Below are 19,015 nucleotides of genomic sequence, written 5' to 3' on the forward strand. Positions count from 1 at the left end.
TTAGGATGAGCAGCCGTATTGGATGACAAACATTTGATGGTCATCAGTGAACAGTCACAAACTGCCCTTGCTGGCGAGGGCTTTGTTGTTAACGTTCTGGAACTCTGAGCGTTTTTCTAATCAGTCGTGCATCTCCGTAATAGAAACAGCAAGTTTAGATGAAGCTGGTTTCAAACATGCAGTGTATTATTATTTGCGGTTCAATTAACTGAAGAGGTTTTGTAACAAATGAACCAAAAAGTTGGAAAAATTTACTAGTCAGTATTATGACAATGTTCTGAAAACGCGAAGCAGTCCTGTGTGCATCTTGATCGGTGTATTTTTTTTTAATAGAACGGTTCAATTCGTAAAGCCAGCCAGTGGTGAAAGGAATCAACTGACAAGTTAGAGTCATTACAGACGACGATGAGTTCATCGTCAAAACGAGACGTAGTATATTTGTGGGATCCGGATGTGGGCAACTTTCATTATGGCCCTGGCCATCCAATGAAACCACAGCGGATAGCAGTTACGCACAGCCTAGTTCTTAACTATAATCTCCACACAAAGATGCGAATATATCGACCCTACCGAGCCAATCCGCACGACATGTGTAAGTTCCACAGTGAAGAGTATGTAAACTTTATCGAGCGGGTAACGCCGAAAAATATCCAAACATTCTCGAAAAGCTTAACACATTTCAATGTTGGTGACGACTGCCCCGTTTTTGACGGACTTTACGATTTCTGCTCCATGTACACTGGCGCTTCGATAGATGGTAAGTGTTTGCGTTATATTGCAACAGATCAAATGAGTGGGGACCGGTTTAATCAAAATCTTTTTAGAGAGTCTACCTGATTTAAAGTGCGCATGACAACAAATCGAGCGCCGGGAGTAGTATCACCTGTCCGTAGCGGTGAAGAGGACTTATTGTTAATAGACAGATAAGTCTTCATGTCTTACTTATGTCAATATTCTTCCTAGGTTTAAGCTTAGTGTCTTCAACAACAAAAAAGAGGCAATTTAAGTAAATTGCCTCTTTTTTTTTTGTTTCGTATCGATTACCTATTCGTAAAGTTTTTACTAATTCACATATTTTAAGCGTACATAATAAAGCTGTTATATTATAGCTATCACCTTTACATGTTGACTAAAGTTATTTGTTGTCGTTGCATACGAGTCATTCATTACAGCTGCTTTGTCTACCACGGTCAGAATATATTTAGCCAGAACTGGCCTATTTAAATTATTAATTTAATCCGTTGTCTTGCCACACGAAACTATGAGCACAGATAAGTGCCTATCTATTTTCAAAGGTCACCTAATTTGGAAATTCTATTTGGTTGTAGTTGCTCAAACTAAAGCACAAACCGCTTTTGACCGAATATCATTTAACGGATTGTATCTAGCTTTTGCTTATGTAATCTACACAGTGGCGAATGTTAAGGGCAGTAGGTGTCAGTCCAGCGAGTTTTTCACCTCTGACGGCTACTCGTTTTTGTGCTTATTTTAAAAAACCGACTATTCATAAAACACGTACTGCCATCGTTGCTATAATATATTTTAGGAGCGTGGCGTTTAAACAATAAATCATGCGATATTGCTATCAACTGGTCGGGCGGATTACATCACGCCAAGAAGTTCGAGGCATCTGGTTTCTGCTACATCAACGATATTGTAGTCGCTATACTTGAGCTTTTGAAGTATCATGCCCGTGTTCTTTATATCGATATTGACGTTCATCATGGCGATGGTGTACAGGAAGCATTCTACTTGACGGATCGCGTCATGACAGTATCGTTGCATAAGTACGGCGCCTACTTTTTCCCTGGAACTGGCGACATGTACGAAGTCGGTGCCGAATCGGGCAAGTACTATGCGTTGAACGTCCCACTAAAGGAAGGCGAGTGTTTTTTAGTAATTTGTAATTTTTAGTAATTTAGTAATTTTAGTAACTGAACCCTTGAGAGATGCATAATTATTTAGTTGAAAATACGAGATTATGCCATGTAATAGAATTTAAAATATGTGTTGCACATTTTATTAATGCGAATGCTGTTTTTTCTGTAACTAAAGTTAACTTCTTCCTTTTCCGCCAGGTCTTCACTTCAACGTTGTTATCTATACCTTATTGTTTCTTTTTGTGATTTAGGCATTGATGATGCATCCTACTATCAGGTCTTCAAGTCAGTGATCTCATCGGTTATTGAACATTACAATCCAGGAGCAATTGTTCTACAATGCGGAGCAGATTCACTGGCTGGAGACCGATTAGGCTGTTTCAATTTATCGATCAAAGGCCATGGCGAATGCGTTCGATTCGTCAGAGACTTGAATATTCCCTTGCTTGTCTTGGGCGGTGGTGGTTACACATTACGCAACGTAGCTCGGGCCTGGACGAACGAGACGGCTATCTTAGTCGATGAGCAGGTATCGTCGGAGATACCCTTCAACGAGTACTTGGAGTTCTTTGCGCCGGACTTTTCGTTATATCCCGATGTGAATACGAGACAAGAAAACGCAAATTCGAAACAATACCTCGAGCAGATCATCAAGTAAGTAAACATTCACGTTAGATTATAGACGCTCTTCGCGTGTTTCAAGCATATGTCGTGACATGTGTTCTACAAATGTCAAACATAACGATTATAATGACTAGTATCATTATGATTGTTTATATGATTAGCATCGTCAATACAACATATACATTCTTCTTGATTGATCTACATCTAGGTATACAACGGAGAATCTTCGTTGTCTCGATCATGCTCCGTCTGTCCAAATGCAAGACGTGCCACCCGAGCTTGCTGACCTTGGCGATGTTGATCAGGAGGAGAAGCGAGAAACAACTAAGGAACATCCCGCCGAATTTTATGACTGAACAAATGAATGCTTAATATGAAATATTGTTAAGTTTCGGTAAAGCCCTCGCATCGTGGCGTCCAATCTATATTTCTGGGTAGCTTATAGCTATATTAATGAATATTTCATTCGAGTTACAAAGTAACTTTCTATATCGTGCCGATTCTCTTCACTGTTGGTAATACTACTATTAATATTATTATTATTAATTTGCCATGTACTGATGCCTCTTTGGTACAATGTAGTGAACTACCACGTGATTCATCGAATTTACTATAAGTTGTGTGTATAACCGCGTGAAGGACAAACAAGGACTTCATTCCCGATGGAGTGATCGACTTTTTGTATAATTTTTCTATTTGCACACTTGCTAACTGGCCTTTCCAAACTAACTCGGTTTACCTATAAATAATTATTAATCATTTATCAACTATAGGAAAACAAAGAAAAATAAGTACCCAAGCTTCTCTATAAAATTAGCGGTATATCTTCTACATGGAAGTTGTAGGGTAAACAAGTTTACAGAGTGAAACTCTATGATTATACATATGAGGGCCCCGTAGAAAGCTTGGCTACGGCGGCTAGTTTAAGTTAGCTGTATGATACATATCACAGCTTCAAAGACAGTTGAGGAAAGAGCGCTATAATACAATATACGATTGTAGTGTCCCTGGTAATGTTATAAGTGAAAGAAATCCACTATTTACTAGCTAACGTACGATAGGAGCGCTGCGTTATTTTCGAGTATTACAAGATTCTATATACTTCAACGATTGTTACATTTTTCACGTACTGCTCTTCTTTAACAAATAAATCAAACATTTATCTGTTGAAATCCGGTATAGACTAACCAGGTTTCTCTAAAGGATTAATTGCAAATCGTAAGACGGAGTGTTACCATTTGCACAGAAAATAATTACACCAGTGTTAGCGAGTAATGTTGCCCAAAAATAAGGGCTCACGTCGTTTATATGCAGATTAGCTTAAATGAACTTGCAGAACTTAAATTAAACACAAGTTACTATTAAAACGGAGACGTACCGGCGGTGTTTATGCACTGACACAACAGGAAAGTTATTACAAAGTCATTAAGAGCCCTATATCATATTAGCAGTATTCAATGTAATATAGTTAGCACAAAGACTGATACCAACCTGCTCACATGGATAAACCTCCGCTCATTATGAAAATGCAATTCTGCATTGTTAGATGAATTTCACTTGTGTATTTTGCAAAGAGTGTCTAATGCTCAGTTGGACTTATTATCGCATCCAGTTGAACTTGTACAGTACGCAAAACATCTATGAGAACGGGTGAATCAGTGGACTCGTTTTTCATTGTACACTTCATTACGCGCCGCTTAGATAGTACATACCCCATAAATAAAATGTAGAGAAAAAGAATTGCATGGGAGAATGATAAAAGGTCCTAGTTATCTAGTGATCTACTTGTTGTAAATAAATGGTAAATAGATAAAAGGAATGGCAGATGCACACTTAATATGCAGGTAACAAAAGGAAAAAATAAAAATTCAAATAATTCAAATGTGTGGCTCTTTATTCACATCTATTTCTATATATAATATATGCGTCTATCATAGTCGTTAACACTCGGCATAATTAGTAATGTTTTTCGTATCAATACTAATCTAATTTTATAATTCATATGTACACAACCTTTTCCAAATACGCAAATGTTTATAATTATTAAGCCTTTTCATTTCTTTTAAATATATGTAAAGTCTTTTCTTCCTATTAAAGAAATGTAGATTCCTCCAAAGACAAAATTTCATTCGTTCAATTAACCGCTACTCAGGGCAACGAAGCATTTTCTATATAAAGATAATAATGTAAACATCAGTATATCTAGTGATTTTTCTATTTTTATTGTGTTCGCATATTGTCATTCGTATCATTATTTCGGCTGACTAAATCATAACTACATCGTTAATACCTATAGTATACTGACACTTACTTGTCGAAAGTATTCATATCACTATCCGCCATTAAGTGTAAGCAATGAAAACTGAAATGAAGAATTAAGGAGAAAATAAAGGAATAAGCCGAAAACAAGGAATTGTCTTGTAAGCGTTTTTTGTATCGGCTTGAAAAAGAATGCTTATATTTGGTTCGTATCAACTGAAACATAATCTTATAATTTCTAGCAGAACGGAATAATCGCGATTCAAAGAAATCGCTCTATAATAAACACATTAGTCTACCTTATGTATATATACGAACATGCATTCTTGTATAAACGAATTATCGATATTTGCCCTGGATAACACAGGTTTATTCGGACGACGATTATTTCTTTCATTTTCTAAAATATTGCAGCAAATTTCGCAAATATAACTATCTGTATTAACAAACATCTGCTTACAGAGTATAAAAGTATGTAGAAAAGAGTAGCGAACAAAGCGGATAAATACTGCACAATTTTACATGTCATAAATGGCTGGGGATCATACAAAACAAGGAAAAAGGCCTTGTTGAGGCTGAGCAGTATCTACTGAACTCGGCATGCACAAACAGGAAACGACAAGCTGCTTATTTATACAGTTGAATGTGCATGTAATAAGTCATTAATGAGTACACGGGAACAATTCATAGCGGCGGGAAAACACAGATTGAAAAGGGATCGGTTATCAACATTCAAAGCTGTTCGGTATACGCGATCTGAGAAACAAGCACATTTCCATGTTAATCCAATTGGCTATTGCATTCACCGCCCCAAGGTCCCACGAGTGGAGAACTTGTGTACGCGAGTGAGCATACAGCACACTTGTCATGGTTTAGACAATTTTTTTTGTCTACAATTTTCGAATTTAGTTGGATTACTTTGGCTTTCTGTTTGATAAATATAACACTAAAATAGACACTTTGTAAGTGTACATCTCTATCAGAGGACTCTCGTATGTACTTTGCGTAGTGGATCTATTCGTACTTGGCTTTTGTACAATACTTTCTAGAGTGCTGAAAATATATAAAATTTTCACGATCTCAAGTGAGCTTAATTAAAAAAATACCCAGTATTTTTTGGCGGCTTTATATTCTTTATGGGTTTTCAAACACACCCAGTTTGTGTTTACTTGCTGGTTCGAAGACAATCCACGTTGTTATAGTTCACCCTCCGAATACATTCACAAATTTTCCTTTTTTGCAGCTGTTTGAAAACAGAGAAAAATCATGTTTTTTTTTTCGTGCTTTATCCATCTTTGTCTTTGTGCGCCTTCCAGGTTACGCGTTTACAGTGTATAAAATTGTATAAAATTATTTTACAGTTCACATTTTCAGACAAGTGAGGACGAAGCGAAAAGCTCTCCTAGATAATTGGCGTTACGAAGTGGAACACCATTTTTTTTTCTAGCTTACAAGCGTCTATATATTATTCTCGTTGATGCTCGCATTCTTATATCAATAGGTAGCCAACATTTCATTATCGCTCACTTTGTGTACTCACAGGATCAAAGAAAAAGAATAAAGGACATTGCTTGCCTTCATCGCTTTTAACAATCTAAACTCGCTTGTTTGCTGAACAGACGGCTAGTTATTCGCCACTACGCCGCCAAATCTTACATCCCTAGCTAAATTGTTATTAGTAAGCAAGATGAGAGGCGGATTTTAATTTTTTTTGGTTATCATTCTCGAATTTTCGTCGCACACGATGCCTATGGGTCTGCTGAACCATATCGCTCGTGTGATGCGGTCGTTTTTGTGTTCTGCGGTCTAAAAAACAACGCTTAGATACCAGATATATTTAGATATATACGCATTATAACAACAGTAAAGTATAAAAACATTCGACTGATAGGCAAGACGCCAGTGAATTTTTGACCGTAACTAATCTATTAGATTGTCCCCAAGCCGTTTGTATTGTTTATACAAACGGCTTGGGCCGTACTGTTTATACTGCTACTTTTGGTGAGGCTCGATTTTCTTGGTTGAACTGCAGCGCTATTTACCGAATACATTTGAAGAAGCTCCCTTTGACAGCTATCACAGACCCGAACGGGCTTTCCACCTCGAATTAGTGGCATACTGCCCTCGCTACACTGGCCACAAAAGATTTGTCCACACTTGCGACAGTGATGCCGCCTTCGTGAAACACTAAACGGTTTTTCGCACGCTGAACAGGATTCCGCTTCCTTATCGTCCTGCCATGTACTAATATTGTTGTTTGCCTTTTCCTTAAGTTCTTCGGTCTCTATCTGGACGTCGCATAACTTTGCGCCCATTTCCTCGAGTGTCTTATCGAGTTCCTCGCATTTCTTGCGATATGCTTCAAGCTGCTTCAAATGTGATTTCAACAATGCCACCTGCACATATAAAATCGTCCAGAACAGTCAACCACACAGCATTAAATAGATTGGGCGATAATATATTTACCGATATTTACGAGCATTCAATGTCATATAAGTTGTAATTTTAAATATTAGAGACCAGGAAAGATAATATCGGGAGCAATGAACGGTATCGTACATACTTTTTGTTACTGTTTGTAAATACTACGTCCGTGTGTTTTAAATAAAACAGGGCAGATTCCGCAAATTAAATTTCATGACTCCTAAGAAAGAACTTAAAATGAATTCTGCATCGATAGGAAAGGCAGAAAGGGTCACTAAAAGCAATTGATTTCACCTCTTGAGTGAGCTGCTCAGTTTTTTGCATCAGCTGATGGTTAGTACCCTGAAGCTGTTTTCGCCATTCGCGTTCAATCTTCAAATCGCTTTCGAGGAGAACATTTTGCCGTTTACATCCTTCTAGATCTTCCTGCGTGTCTCTCGATATGCGGCGCTCAATTTCAACTAGGAGGAGTTTCGACTCTAGCTCGTTTGAGCGAACAATCGCCTGTCATTAAATAGATGGACGAATAAACTGAGTAAGCTCATTATAGTAGGGTAACCCTTTTCAATAGTTTCAATTTACTACGCACAGGTTGCGCTTAATAGCAAATTAAAAATGGATTTGATATTTTAAATAGGTCAAAATTTTACAATGATTGGATAAACACGATTATGACAAGTACGAAACAATGGAAACGTACGTCGTCGCGTTCTTTCTCCACCACCGCGAAGCGTGCCTTGGTATCATCCTTTTCCGAATTGGCAGCCTGACCCGAACACAAAACATAATAGCAATCCTGTTATTTGGATCTCCTTATCGTTTGCTTATATCATTACTAATTAACTGCACGATAGTAATCACTAGTAGTAAGTTATGTCGAGGCTTTACCGGTCAATTTAAATAATTTAAATACTCGCTATTTCATACCTGTAATTTATCGAATAGTTTAAGGTTAATGTTCTTCACGTCCTGCAACTGCTGAGCCAAATCCTCAGCTGTGTCGATTGAGTGACATTTTGATCTAAACTCTTCGTTTTCTTTTCGAAGTCGGTCTACAGTCGTGTTTAGCTGTTTATTTAGCTCTTCCATATAGTTTTTCTGATCCAAAACAGTTTGAAATTCTTCGGCTGTGCTCTCTTTCGCGATATTCCTATTTCAAAATTAAAAAAAGTTGGTTTAGTAATACCCATGAAACCTAAGTCGTTTGCCCCATTATTAATCGCCTTTATATTGATAGTTTAATTTCAATCCCGTCAGTTGCGTCAGATGTAGTCTTCGTTCGTCAGAGCGCTTTTTTTCATTGAATTCGTCCTTCTAACTTTCTTTAATAACCAAGGTTTCTGTTTTAAACTAGTGTATAAATACATTATATCTAACGTCGCACCATTGTCGAATTGGGTTCATGCCTTGTTTTCGAACGAAGGCTGTAATTAAATCGGTTATCTCCTCTCGTCATTCTGTTAAACAAGAGGTCCAAATTTCAGATAATTTATAGCTCATATTTTCGAAACGTCATAATCGACTTTAACAGTACTAATCTAAACATTCGTAAGCCGTAAGCAACCGTTGCTAATATTCTAAGCAGAGCGTTTGTATAGATATGTATCTGTGAAGAGCAGCAATTCTGATACACTGAGTGGATTTAAAATTAACTATTAGCGAATGCAGAAAGTAAAGGTGGCATTTTATTGAGCTCGCGACACTTACTCATCATTAATCTGCGAGTACACATCTCCTCGAAGGTAGGGCTCAAAAGCTATAGTGGTGTCAACGAAGTCCAGCTCTTCATCTTTCAAGAAGAAATTAAAATCAACAACGTTTACACCAACAAGTAAACCGCAAACCAGAGCGTATTCATCACTACGCATCAAGGCCCCTTCGTGATAGATCTGAAATATTTCAATTCGCGTGCGCACATTATAATTTCTTACATATCCAATATTTGGAGACATGATTAGTATTCAAAAGGCCCGCCGGGAAACTCTCTGGAAAACTATGCCCATAAATGATGCGTGCACAATAAATCGACGACAATTAATCGTCAATAGTATCTTGTCATCATTAGCTAAGTCGATAGCCACTAGACATTAACATAAAGTATGCATTTTCCCAAGATACGATCTGCAACAAGTAAAATGGCTTTTTTTATTTGAATCAACTCACTGACTTTAACAACCACTCAAAGTATAACACGTCGCTTCCGCGACCTTTCCCACAAGGTTAATTAAAATATACTACATTCCCACCACATTAAATGGTTGAAGTGCTATCTCATGGTAATAAGTTTTTCCTTCATTCACAAATGAAGGTAAACTCACCTGGTTTAAAATCTCGTTGCAATCTTGCAACTGAGCAATATAATCAGCAAGATGTTTCTGCATCAGTGCCATACGGATCCAAGCCCGGCATCTACCGAGCGGCGTGTGGATCGAGGGCATGTGACGAACGCTCTCTGTAGTATGCTCAGCACCAGGGATTGACTCGAGCAGTGACCACAGTGTGCGATCTGGGTCTGGCGACACAGAAAGTAGCGCTGTTATAGCACTGCTTCGTCTGCTTCCACCTAGTGCAAGAGTAACGATCGTTAAGGCGAAAAGATAGACTCAAATAGGCAACAACAATGTTTATTCTGTTATCGCATCTTGGCACCTCTGCTTATTGACCTCAGCAGAAAGTGCGCAGGGATTCAAAGTCGCTAAGCACAGTTGAAATGAAGACGCTACTACGTTTATGTATCTAATGTACATTTTCTGATTGTATCTAATATACTAACTCTCAAAAAGGTGTTACTATATGCATATATATGTACATTTTTATTCATAAAACTGTTCCCGGTAGACTTCAAGAAGGAAGCCGTCGTTTACCTTGCTAAGTAGTAGATTGGTCTTTCATCGGCAATCTTCATTTAACGAAACGTTATACCGGACACGCTACTTAGAGATAACGACGATGGTTGTTGAAGAAGATATTGACAAAAGCGTTTCGCTATCTATCGTATAGCTTACATATATAAAAGGAGTAAAGACGAAGTAACTATCGTTTTCTGCAGTTTAATAGAAAGATGAACCTCTACAAAAAAAAAACTGTGCCCCATGGCAGTTAAAATAAATTCCATAAATTCCAGAACCACAAAAATTGTTACGTCCTACTATGTTCATGAGAAACACAAAACCTATACTTTTTCCAACATTTTGAAGAAATCTATGCTGATAGAAAGGCCATCAGGGCAAATGGTCAATTTTAAAAATGAACCGAAAGTTCCGTTTCAGCCGATTTAGTAATTTGCCTAGCTTTCTTTTTCATTTCTGTAGTGCCTACTTTCCTACCGTGCATTAATCAAAAAAACTATTATTTAGAAATAAGTACAAATTGCTGGCTGGTTAACACCTACATTTGATTTGATGCTTGAGGACGTTTTCCATCAGGTTGAGGAAGTTTCTGAGATGAATACAGCCGCTATCAACCTCCCTCTTATCACTTTGTAGAGCTGAATCAAGAAGGTCTCGAACACATAGTTTTACAAGCGATACCAAATTTTGACGTTCCACTAAGGAAGAACTCATCTTTCTTTTGGAGCAGTCGGCGAGAATAACGCCGTTTTGGGAACGATGATGTGTCTTTTCCTATTTTTTTTTTGAATACGTGCCCGCCACCGTCTTACGTAAAGACAAGCGTCGTTTAGACAACTATATGTGAACTGTCGCTCCTTCCTTTAACGTATCTACTGTTTATGATATAGATGACCACACCGGCAATATCATACACGCCCATGGTAATCGGTCAGTTGAGACTTTCCCGATATAATGGACATAATAGTTGTCAGCACGATATTCTCTCCTAACGTCCTCGTTAACATCTTCGTCCATCTAATCCACTAGGTTTACATTGTATTAGCATACTGTAGCACTAAAGTATGCTTCTATTTACAAATGTCTACTTTTTGCGCCGCGTTTCTTAATCACTTCTATGCTATGACTAAATTCACATAGCCGAAAATCATTGGTAACGGAAGAACAGAAGCGCACTCTTTCTTGCAAAGTAATTTTCTCCGATTAGGCAACTCTATTTGTTGTTATTTAATTAAATTGTGATTATAACCAAATGCATGTTAATGTTTCTCCTGCTCTACAGCACCTAACAATATGGCTTCAATAAGGACCAATTTACGTTCGGCGAATAATAAAAACAGACACTGTAGCCATCAATGTTGCTGCCTCGACAGAGTTCTGCGATCTACACTTGATGAACGTTCTGCATCTTTTGATGAAGGGAGAGTCCACACGGCTGATTTAGCGGACTCGCTGCATCAAGGCGGTCTTACATAGCAGCTAAAATAACGCCAGTTTTGATAGTAGCGGTAGTTTCCATTAAAACTTTAATTTCTATCTTCCAAAAAAGCTAATAATGTACCTGTGTGTTTTTATTCAAATGCTTCAACCGTTTATCATCTAAAGCATAAGTGCAACTTGTAGTAATGGTTCTGATCCCCTTTCCCTCTAATTTCCTCGAAGATTTTCGCTGGCTTCGCCATCTTGCTTTGTGCTGTCTGGTTGATTCCTGTATATGATTACCATTCAAGCACAAGCGTCTCCGATGACCAGAGGTGCGTCAGCCAGGTATGTGCCCCTTTTAATCACTTTATCTACTCTGTACAAAAAAAAACATTAATTTGTAGTTGCTTTTATTTTTGCATTGTATAGTAACTACTAGTAATTCGATGCGTCATAGGTTTGTTGTGCAGCACCTTTCCAAAGAAATAAGTACCAGGAAGGTGTGGAGCACAACGTTTGGCGTCGTTAGAAAACAAATTTCACCCCCCGTGAATAATACATTTTGTTACTATTATACAAGCAAAGTCTCAACGGACTTCCGGGAGACGGTTGACGCCTGGTGAATACTATCAGGGATTCTTTTTAGACAAAGTTAGTCGCTGCGAATACGTGAAAAAGCCCGGAGGAACGCAAAGCTGACCTCTCTCTGGCTTGATTATCAACTAGCATTTGCATACGATAGGACATACTAGAACGGAAGAAGTGCACCTGTTATATAGAAAGCTGGTGTATTTGTATGCATTGGGCGCGAATTGACCCCCGCCGTGTCGGCGGAGTACGATTTTGTTTAGCCGAAAGCTTCGCGTTTGTGCAATCATTGAAACGTGTCCGTCACTCGTAACGAAACTATATTGTTGAAGTAAGCGACAAAGAAAACATTATATTTTTTATAACAATATACTAAGAGTTCTAAACCTGTCGCATTGATGTGTGACAGACATTCTATAATGGCTATAAGATTTTCTTTAGGCGCCACGTTCGACTTTTCGTTACATCGTATTCACTTTTCCTCCGTCAACGCCGAATTACTGTTGCGCAACTAGTGTCACTAATGGACAGAATATTGAAATTGGCCTCCTTCGCTTTATGTGGGCGTCTTGAGTGTTTTCGCGTGGAGTCGACGATGCTTACGCTTCGCTGATGATATCGTTCGTTGTCTGATCTGCTGCAGAGAGGCCAGAGCCGATCGACAACATAGCTATTGATCGCAGAGAAAACAGGACTTTCAGTTACGGGTAACTGGCACGCTAATCATTACGTAATACTCTACAGTACTATTTAGTTAGTGGTCCCTGGGACGTCGATCGATATTGCCCCGAACGACAAAGGCAACCTAAACTCCAGAAAACTACATATGCAATATGTTTTCCCTGCCGTAACGTGAATCTAAGCAAACGTCGATTCACACAGCTGATTACGTCATAATGGACTGCTTTCCATATTCGGCCTTGTCACACATTCCAATCGGAACTAATAGTTTGAAATTTACTTAACCTGATTGATTGTGGACCAATTCGTGCGAAACCAATTTTATCAAATTGGTGATGATGGGCTCATTGACAATCGAGTATCTCTGACTCGTCCTTAAGGAATACGAAGAACTTTAGGAAATGCCTTAATGAAGCATTCTTAGTGATCAAGCCGGAATGCACCGCAAGCCACCTATAAAGAGTCTATTACAGGTAATTGCCGCCGGTGTCGGAACTATTTGTGGTTGGCATATAACCTCATTTTTGCTCACAGTCTGCAACCTTTGGTCTATGACATTTAATAACGACTCGTGTACAGTTACTTCACCCTCAGCAAAGAATCCCAATGAATCTTCAAAGCTAAAACTTAAAACAGTACCAAGCATACTCCCCAAGGACCATTATCTGACGTTTAGTAATTTTAAGAAATCCTTTTTGTAGAGTGTATATTAAGAGTTTTTCATGTGCTAATTTTTACACTTCTTTTCGTTGTTTAGAATAACAAATACAACTACTAGTAAAAATCAAGTGCTTTTTTAAAATAAACAATACATGGTAAGAAAAAATATCTCCTTCAAAATAGCTAAAGATGTCTGTTCATGTAGCAAATATCTGACTTGATCCGATCCGGCAATATATTGATTTACTTCTATGTTGCTACTTTCTGGCTGTATTACTTAGCATCTTCTGCTGCTGGTCGACACATTTAATCGATTTAATCCAAGGAGTGAGCTCACGTCTTGGACACTTTGAATAATGCAAGACTTTAGTTAAATGCTATCTAAAAACTAATTAAAGGATGAATGTTTATCGCAGAACAAAAAAATTTCGACATGTAGTGCGTTGGCGTTCTTTAGATGATTTATTTAATGTAGCTACTGCTTTGGTGTGATAAGTAATTCGACACGAGTCACCATTGGTCAACCCTTTGAAAGCTAGAGGTCTGTGTTCTGATGGGCAAAGAGTGATGTTAAATTGACGGTTTAGCTGGTAATCATTTGCAAGCAACGTGAAAGGCGGGTACTAGAAATACATATATCCCTTAACGGCAGGGATATCTGTCGCTATTTCGTGACAGTCTGCTATCTACCGTATGTATTGGCTCGTTGTTTTGCTCGTTTGGAATCAGTTCAGAGGCTCTACAAATTTTTGTCATCTGTACTTTGTCCTAGTCTTGACAAAACTAGTACTCCATTTGGCGGTAAAGTAAACCGACTGCTTGGCGAGAATTCAGCGGCAAATTAGAACGTTCCAAATACATGTGTACTGCATAAAGGTGAGCTAACCCCCTAATATGGACACAGATTCAACCTACCTGACTGACCATAGTATCCTGCTGCTTCCTGAGCACTACATACAGAAAGGACGAGAGTTCTTCGAGCCGATCGGGGATGGTCAAGCTGAAATTGACAAACTGGAGAATCGAATCGAAATACAGGATGGGTTGTATACCAGGCGGATACCTGACAGACGAAATGAAGATCGAAGAATTAATCGTTTTACCTTTTTAGGTTGCAAGCCGGTTTCCCCTTAGCACAGCTAGGACAGCCTGTGCACGCGCTTTGCAGACGCCCGCGGACTTTACCGCTTATTCTGCAATAAGCACTTCCTCTTCGGCTACCTTAACTACAACAACTTGTGTCGCTACTGTTTAAGGATAGCGAAGAACTAGAACTGCACATATTTTGGACGGTGTGCTCAATCAGACCGGCTGCGTGATGACGCAGCAAGTCGACGCTGTCGTAAGTGACGAGGTCGCTGGTGGGGATGTGATTCGTAAGAAGGTCGACGAATTGTCCCTAGATGAAATCAAGGCCGAACTTGAGAGACGCAAGTTGGATTTCAGCGGAGATGATTACGCGATTCTGCATGAACGATTGACCGATTCAATGATAGAGGAGGGACTCGATCCGGGAGTATACGAATTCGAACTCGAAGCTGAGGAGGATGACGAAGAGGACGATGACGATTCGGCTCCTACAGCCGACCAGATTGACAGTAGGAACGTCAACGAGAACAACAATATCAAAACGGCGAATGAAAACAGTTCAAGTAAGGGAAAGGAGTCGCCAGCCGTAGTCAACAATAACAACAATACGAATAACAGCTCATCAAACAATAGTTCGACGGCAAGCACGAAAAAGAAAGAGCTGCCTGCACCAAAGAAGCCCACTGCGCCAGTACAGTATAAAGAAGTACCTGGTAACCATCTGTGGGTTAGTGGTTTGTCATCGCGCTGCAAGGCTGCAGATCTAAAAAAGTTTTTTGCGCGCTATGCCAATGTTGGTTCAGCAAAGATCGTTGCTAATGCACGCACCACCAGTGCTCACTGCTACGGCTATATCACTGTTGAAAGTCCTGCCGATCTCGAAAAGTGTGTTCAGAAGCTGCACAGTACCCGGTTTGAGGGGAGTTTCATTCGAGTCGAGATATGCAAGCTTGCCCCTGCCGATCAGTTGAGGAAGGTCGAGATGAAAAACCGTGAAAGACTGGCCCAACAGAAGGAAGAGTTTCGTAAGCGTCAAGAGGAACGCAAAAAGAAAATTGACGAAGAGCTTAAGCGCCGCGAAGAACAGCATCGGCGTGATGAAGAAAAACGCAAAGAGATCGAGAAAAAACGCGAAGAGGAACGAAAGAAGCGTCGTGAGGAAGACGTGAAGAAGGACCACAAAAAAGATGACCGCAAGCCGCCGGAGCGCAGAAGGACGCGATCCCGATCTCCTGTAGAACGCCGCAGGCCCGAGCCGTTCAGAAGACAGGAGCCTGTACGTCGCTCTGCGGGACCCCCATTGCCACGGAGATTTAATTCACCAGCAGCGCATCGTCGAGGCTCACCACCGTATTCTCGGGGCCGTCCCAGGCGGATGAGCCCTCCTTCACCATTTAATCGTGGAGCGCCTCCCCCACCATTTGTGCATGGACCGGTCGTTATGGAACGCATGCCGCCAATAGATCGTAACCGTGTAATCGAACGTGATCGACGACTCGAAGAGGAGCGTTTCGAGGTGGAGAGACGGCAGCGCGCTGAGGCCGATGCTCTTGAGCGGGAACGTCGCCAGCTACGAATGGAAGAAGAACGATTGGAACGGGAGAAGCTTGACTTGATCCGCCTGGAGAGAGAGCGCGTTAAAAAGGAAATGGAGGAAGTAGCGGCCCGTAAAGAAATGGCGGAACGCCGTCGTCAAGAGGAGCTTCGACGTCAGCAGGAAGAAGAACGAAAACGTGAAGAATTGCGCCTGGAGATGGAGAGACGGCCGCGAGAGATGCCTCGACCGCCAATGCCATCGCCCGCACAAGCTCCTATTGAGCTTTATGATCCCCGCCTACCTCTACCAGTCGACGACTACGGTCGCGGTCAAGCTGAAGATAAATTTGGTAGCAGACTTGGCCCGCCATTACAGAGGGATCAAGCTGGCGGTCGCCATGATGATCGGCGTAGAGATGAACGTCGCCGAGAGCCACCAATGAGTCGTGACGATAGAAGACCACCCGAACAGCTCGATCCGTGGAATTCTTCGGAGCTGAAGAGAAGCAGTGCAGGTGACTACCTCGACCAGCATCCACAGCACGCGCAACACCCGTCTCGACACGATTCTCAGCTGGGTCCGCCACCTAAGAGAATGAGATCGAGATCACCTCCTCCACAACGATCGGCCAGCAGCAACTCCGGTTATGGGGTTCTTTCTGCAGCTGATTATAGCATTGGTCGTGGCCCATCCGGAGGCGATCCGTGGCCACCGCAAGGGTCAAGGGGACAGATGAGCTCTATGCCCTCTTCAAATTTCCTTGATTCGCGCAGGCCGGCACCGCCTCAGCTTCAATCGCGCACTCCAGAAGTACCTTCAGGTGGTGGTCAGTGGTCGACGAACCCAGCGCGCGTTGCATTTCCTCCTGCGTACGGACACCAGGAGTCATCGAGGGGCCTCCTCGGCAGTTCATCTGGCCCGTCTGCCAGTTCATTTGGACTTGGAGCGCTGTCATCTTCGGGCTTCAGGCGTTATTGAGCTGCCAGTGTTGTAACACGGTAACAAGAAAGATATGACCATCATCATCATAGATTACCGTGTTCCTATTGACAGTAAAAAATGGCGGTGTTTCATGTTGTGGGTTGTGTGCATATGCCAGATAAAGAGAACGGTGGGACCAAAAAGGCGAGAAGTTGGGACGCAGAAGATCCTCATCTTCTGGGGGTGGAAAGCGCTTGCTGTGAGGGTGTTACGAACGCACAACAAATAGTCGAGGAAGGCAAGATTGAAGCGGTGACTGACGCACAGACCAAAAAGGACGAGAAGTATATATCGCTCTTTGCATCAGCAGACAGGAATCACCAGCCAGGATCTTCAGAAGCGTTCTCTACTTGGTCCTTCGCGTCAACAACACAATATCGATGCTTTCGGACGGGTATGCTCAATTTGCAGTTAGCATAATTATCCTTGAGACAGTATTGCCGGTATTATCACTACTTAAAAAAGTAATTGTGCCACGAAAACTACTTCTTTCTCACACCGATATTGACTTATAATCAACGAAATCTTTAATTATCATTAATATCTATACGTTATTGGATAGAGCAATTGTAGCTATATCAATTGCTGGGGACAACGGAAGCAATATATCTAGCAGTACTTATCCGAAGCGTTGATATAGTTGTTTTCCCCCGGTATTGTTGGCATACATTTTTCCTATCCATCGTAGTATAGCAAACATATTTTGCAGTCTGCACCACACGTCGAGTATTGAGAGGCATCTGCAGCATTTCGGTTTCTAGCAAGAACGAAGCTGCGTATCTCGCTAAAAACAAGATTTTATCGACATGTTAACAAAGTGTGTGATTAAAATATTTCAACTCCGACACGTTTACATGAAGTTAGTCCTCCGTATATTATGATATAATAGACTAATATTTGCTTCTACCCTACATATGCGTAAACAAATGGTATGAAAGCGCTTGTATTACGTTTAAGATGGTTAAACAATAAACTTCAATACTAAAAAGAAGTCAATTTAAATCCTGTTTGTTCTTTATTAACTGCCAATTTTAACATGAGTTATCTTGACTCATTTCTCGCAGGTAAGCTACCGGTGGAAAGCATCGATGCGGAGTAGGGATAAAGCACCGACCCCTGTGTTACATCTGAATCGCATTGCGAGGAATTTATTCTTATTACAAAAGCTGGCAAATTATAAATAATAATTATTATTATTACGTTAAACTTATTTAGAATTATAACAGGAAGAAATTGTAAAAAATTTGTTTGCTCGAAGAACAACTTCATGTACTAAATAAGAAATATATGTTCATGATCAATAAACATATAAATGGAAAGATTCCATCAAAATCCTACTGCTGTTATTTACATATGAACAAACACAGGTATATCATTGAAAGATTGATAGAGAAAAATGTTATGATAGAAAAAAAAACAAAAAGTACGAAATTCGCATTACTCCAAAACTGTTCCAATAAAAATGTCAACTAAAGCAAAATCATTAAGATAAAGGCATCTTTTAATATATTAAGTCTATGGTTTTCCTTGACAACAATGGCTAGCCTAGTTTTAATATATCTGATCAGTATTTCTCATTTAGGCGTATTATTTTTTTGTAAACGTTTGTTTTAAAAATTGCGTGAATAATGTTAGTGCTTTGTGCCAGGTTAGGTTCCCTCGATACATTAAAAAAAAAACTAAAAATTGGATAGTCTTCTTTACGCGGCTTTTTATGAGATACCGTTTGTACTAATCATATTTTCTAGCAATGTAAAATAAGTCCATTTAATACAGTCTTATTTCAAACATAGGTGTATGCACGGTGTACTAAAAAAGTTATGCAATGCTATGAAATATCAACCAAAGTCTGACAATTTTAAAATCACGTTGCACTTACTGTATTTTCATTCGTTGTTCTCTGAATACTCAAATATGTATTAGAATGGCCGTGTTTACATCCATAATAGTAAGGCATCACGCAGTTTCTATTTCACCGTAAGAGAAACTATCAAAGGTAATTTTAAACTGTCAGCTATCAG

At 40.0% G+C, this 19,015-nt stretch overlaps 3 protein-coding genes across 4 annotated transcripts; 2 read left to right on the forward strand and 1 right to left on the reverse strand.

Moving 5' to 3' along the window:
- Positions 1-41: 41 nt before the first annotated feature.
- Positions 42-4,386, forward strand: HDAC3 (histone deacetylase 3). The gene is made up of 4 exons (XM_022794682.2): positions 42-757; positions 1,547-1,882; positions 2,132-2,534; positions 2,713-4,386. Exons 1-4 carry the CDS (start codon positions 406-408, stop codon positions 2,858-2,860), a joined length of 1,239 nt encoding a protein of 412 aa, XP_022650417.1. The 5' UTR covers positions 42-405; the 3' UTR covers positions 2,861-4,386.
- LOC111245830 (RUN and FYVE domain-containing protein 2-like) lies at positions 4,381-11,392 on the reverse strand. Its single transcript, XM_022794681.2, has 7 exons — positions 10,579-11,392; positions 9,506-9,750; positions 8,895-9,076; positions 8,115-8,337; positions 7,888-7,953; positions 7,482-7,691; positions 4,381-7,159 (listed from the first exon to the last, which is right to left on the reverse strand). The coding sequence occupies exons 1-7, from the start codon at positions 10,748-10,750 to the stop codon at positions 6,692-6,694; spliced, it is 1,566 nt and encodes a 521-aa protein (XP_022650416.1). The 5' UTR covers positions 10,751-11,392; the 3' UTR covers positions 4,381-6,691.
- Positions 11,393-11,569: 177 nt separating this feature from the next.
- On the forward strand, positions 11,570-18,507 carry LOC111245828 (uncharacterized). Of its 2 annotated transcripts, none has more exons than XM_086978963.1 (3): positions 11,570-11,803; positions 12,488-17,388; positions 18,059-18,507. In XM_086978963.1, the coding sequence occupies exon 2, from the start codon at positions 14,706-14,708 to the stop codon at positions 16,989-16,991; it is 2,286 nt and encodes a 761-aa protein (XP_086835089.1). In that variant the 5' UTR covers positions 11,570-11,803; positions 12,488-14,705; the 3' UTR covers positions 16,992-17,388; positions 18,059-18,507. The 2 variants fall into 2 exon arrangements, with proteins under 2 accessions (XP_086835089.1, XP_022650411.1); XM_022794676.2 differs by having other exon boundaries at positions 14,499-17,388.
- Positions 18,508-19,015: the final 508 nt, after the last annotated feature.

Source organism: Varroa destructor, unplaced genomic scaffold (assembly GCF_002443255.2).
Source record: "Varroa destructor unplaced genomic scaffold, Vdes_3.0 BEIS01000002.1, whole genome shotgun sequence".
NCBI classification, from domain to species: domain Eukaryota; kingdom Metazoa; phylum Arthropoda; class Arachnida; order Mesostigmata; family Varroidae; genus Varroa; species Varroa destructor.

Bases quoted from the DNA above. Each gene is read 5' to 3' on its own strand.
- HDAC3 (XM_022794682.2), top strand. From the start codon at position 406: ATGAGTTCATCGTCAAAACGAGACGTAGTATATTTGTGGGATCCGGAT. The intron at 758-1,546 runs GTAAGTGTTTGC...AATATATTTTAG, and splicing joins CACTGGCGCTTCGATAGATG to GAGCGTGGCGTTTAAACAAT. The intron at 1,883-2,131 runs GCGAGTGTTTTT...TTTGTGATTTAG, and splicing joins GAACGTCCCACTAAAGGAAG to GCATTGATGATGCATCCTAC.
- LOC111245830 (XM_022794681.2), bottom strand. From the start codon at position 10,750: ATGAGTTCTTCCTTAGTGGAACGTCAAAATTTGGTATCGCTTGTAAAA. The intron at 9,077-9,505 runs GTGAGTTTACCT...GAAATATTTCAG, and splicing joins GCAACGAGATTTTAAACCAG to ATCTATCACGAAGGGGCCTT. The intron at 7,692-7,887 runs GTACGTTTCCAT...ATTTAATGACAG, and splicing joins TGGAGAAAGAACGCGACGAC to GCGATTGTTCGCTCAAACGA.
- LOC111245828 (XM_086978963.1), top strand. From the start codon at position 14,706: ATGACGCAGCAAGTCGACGCTGTCGTAAGTGACGAGGTCGCTGGTGGG.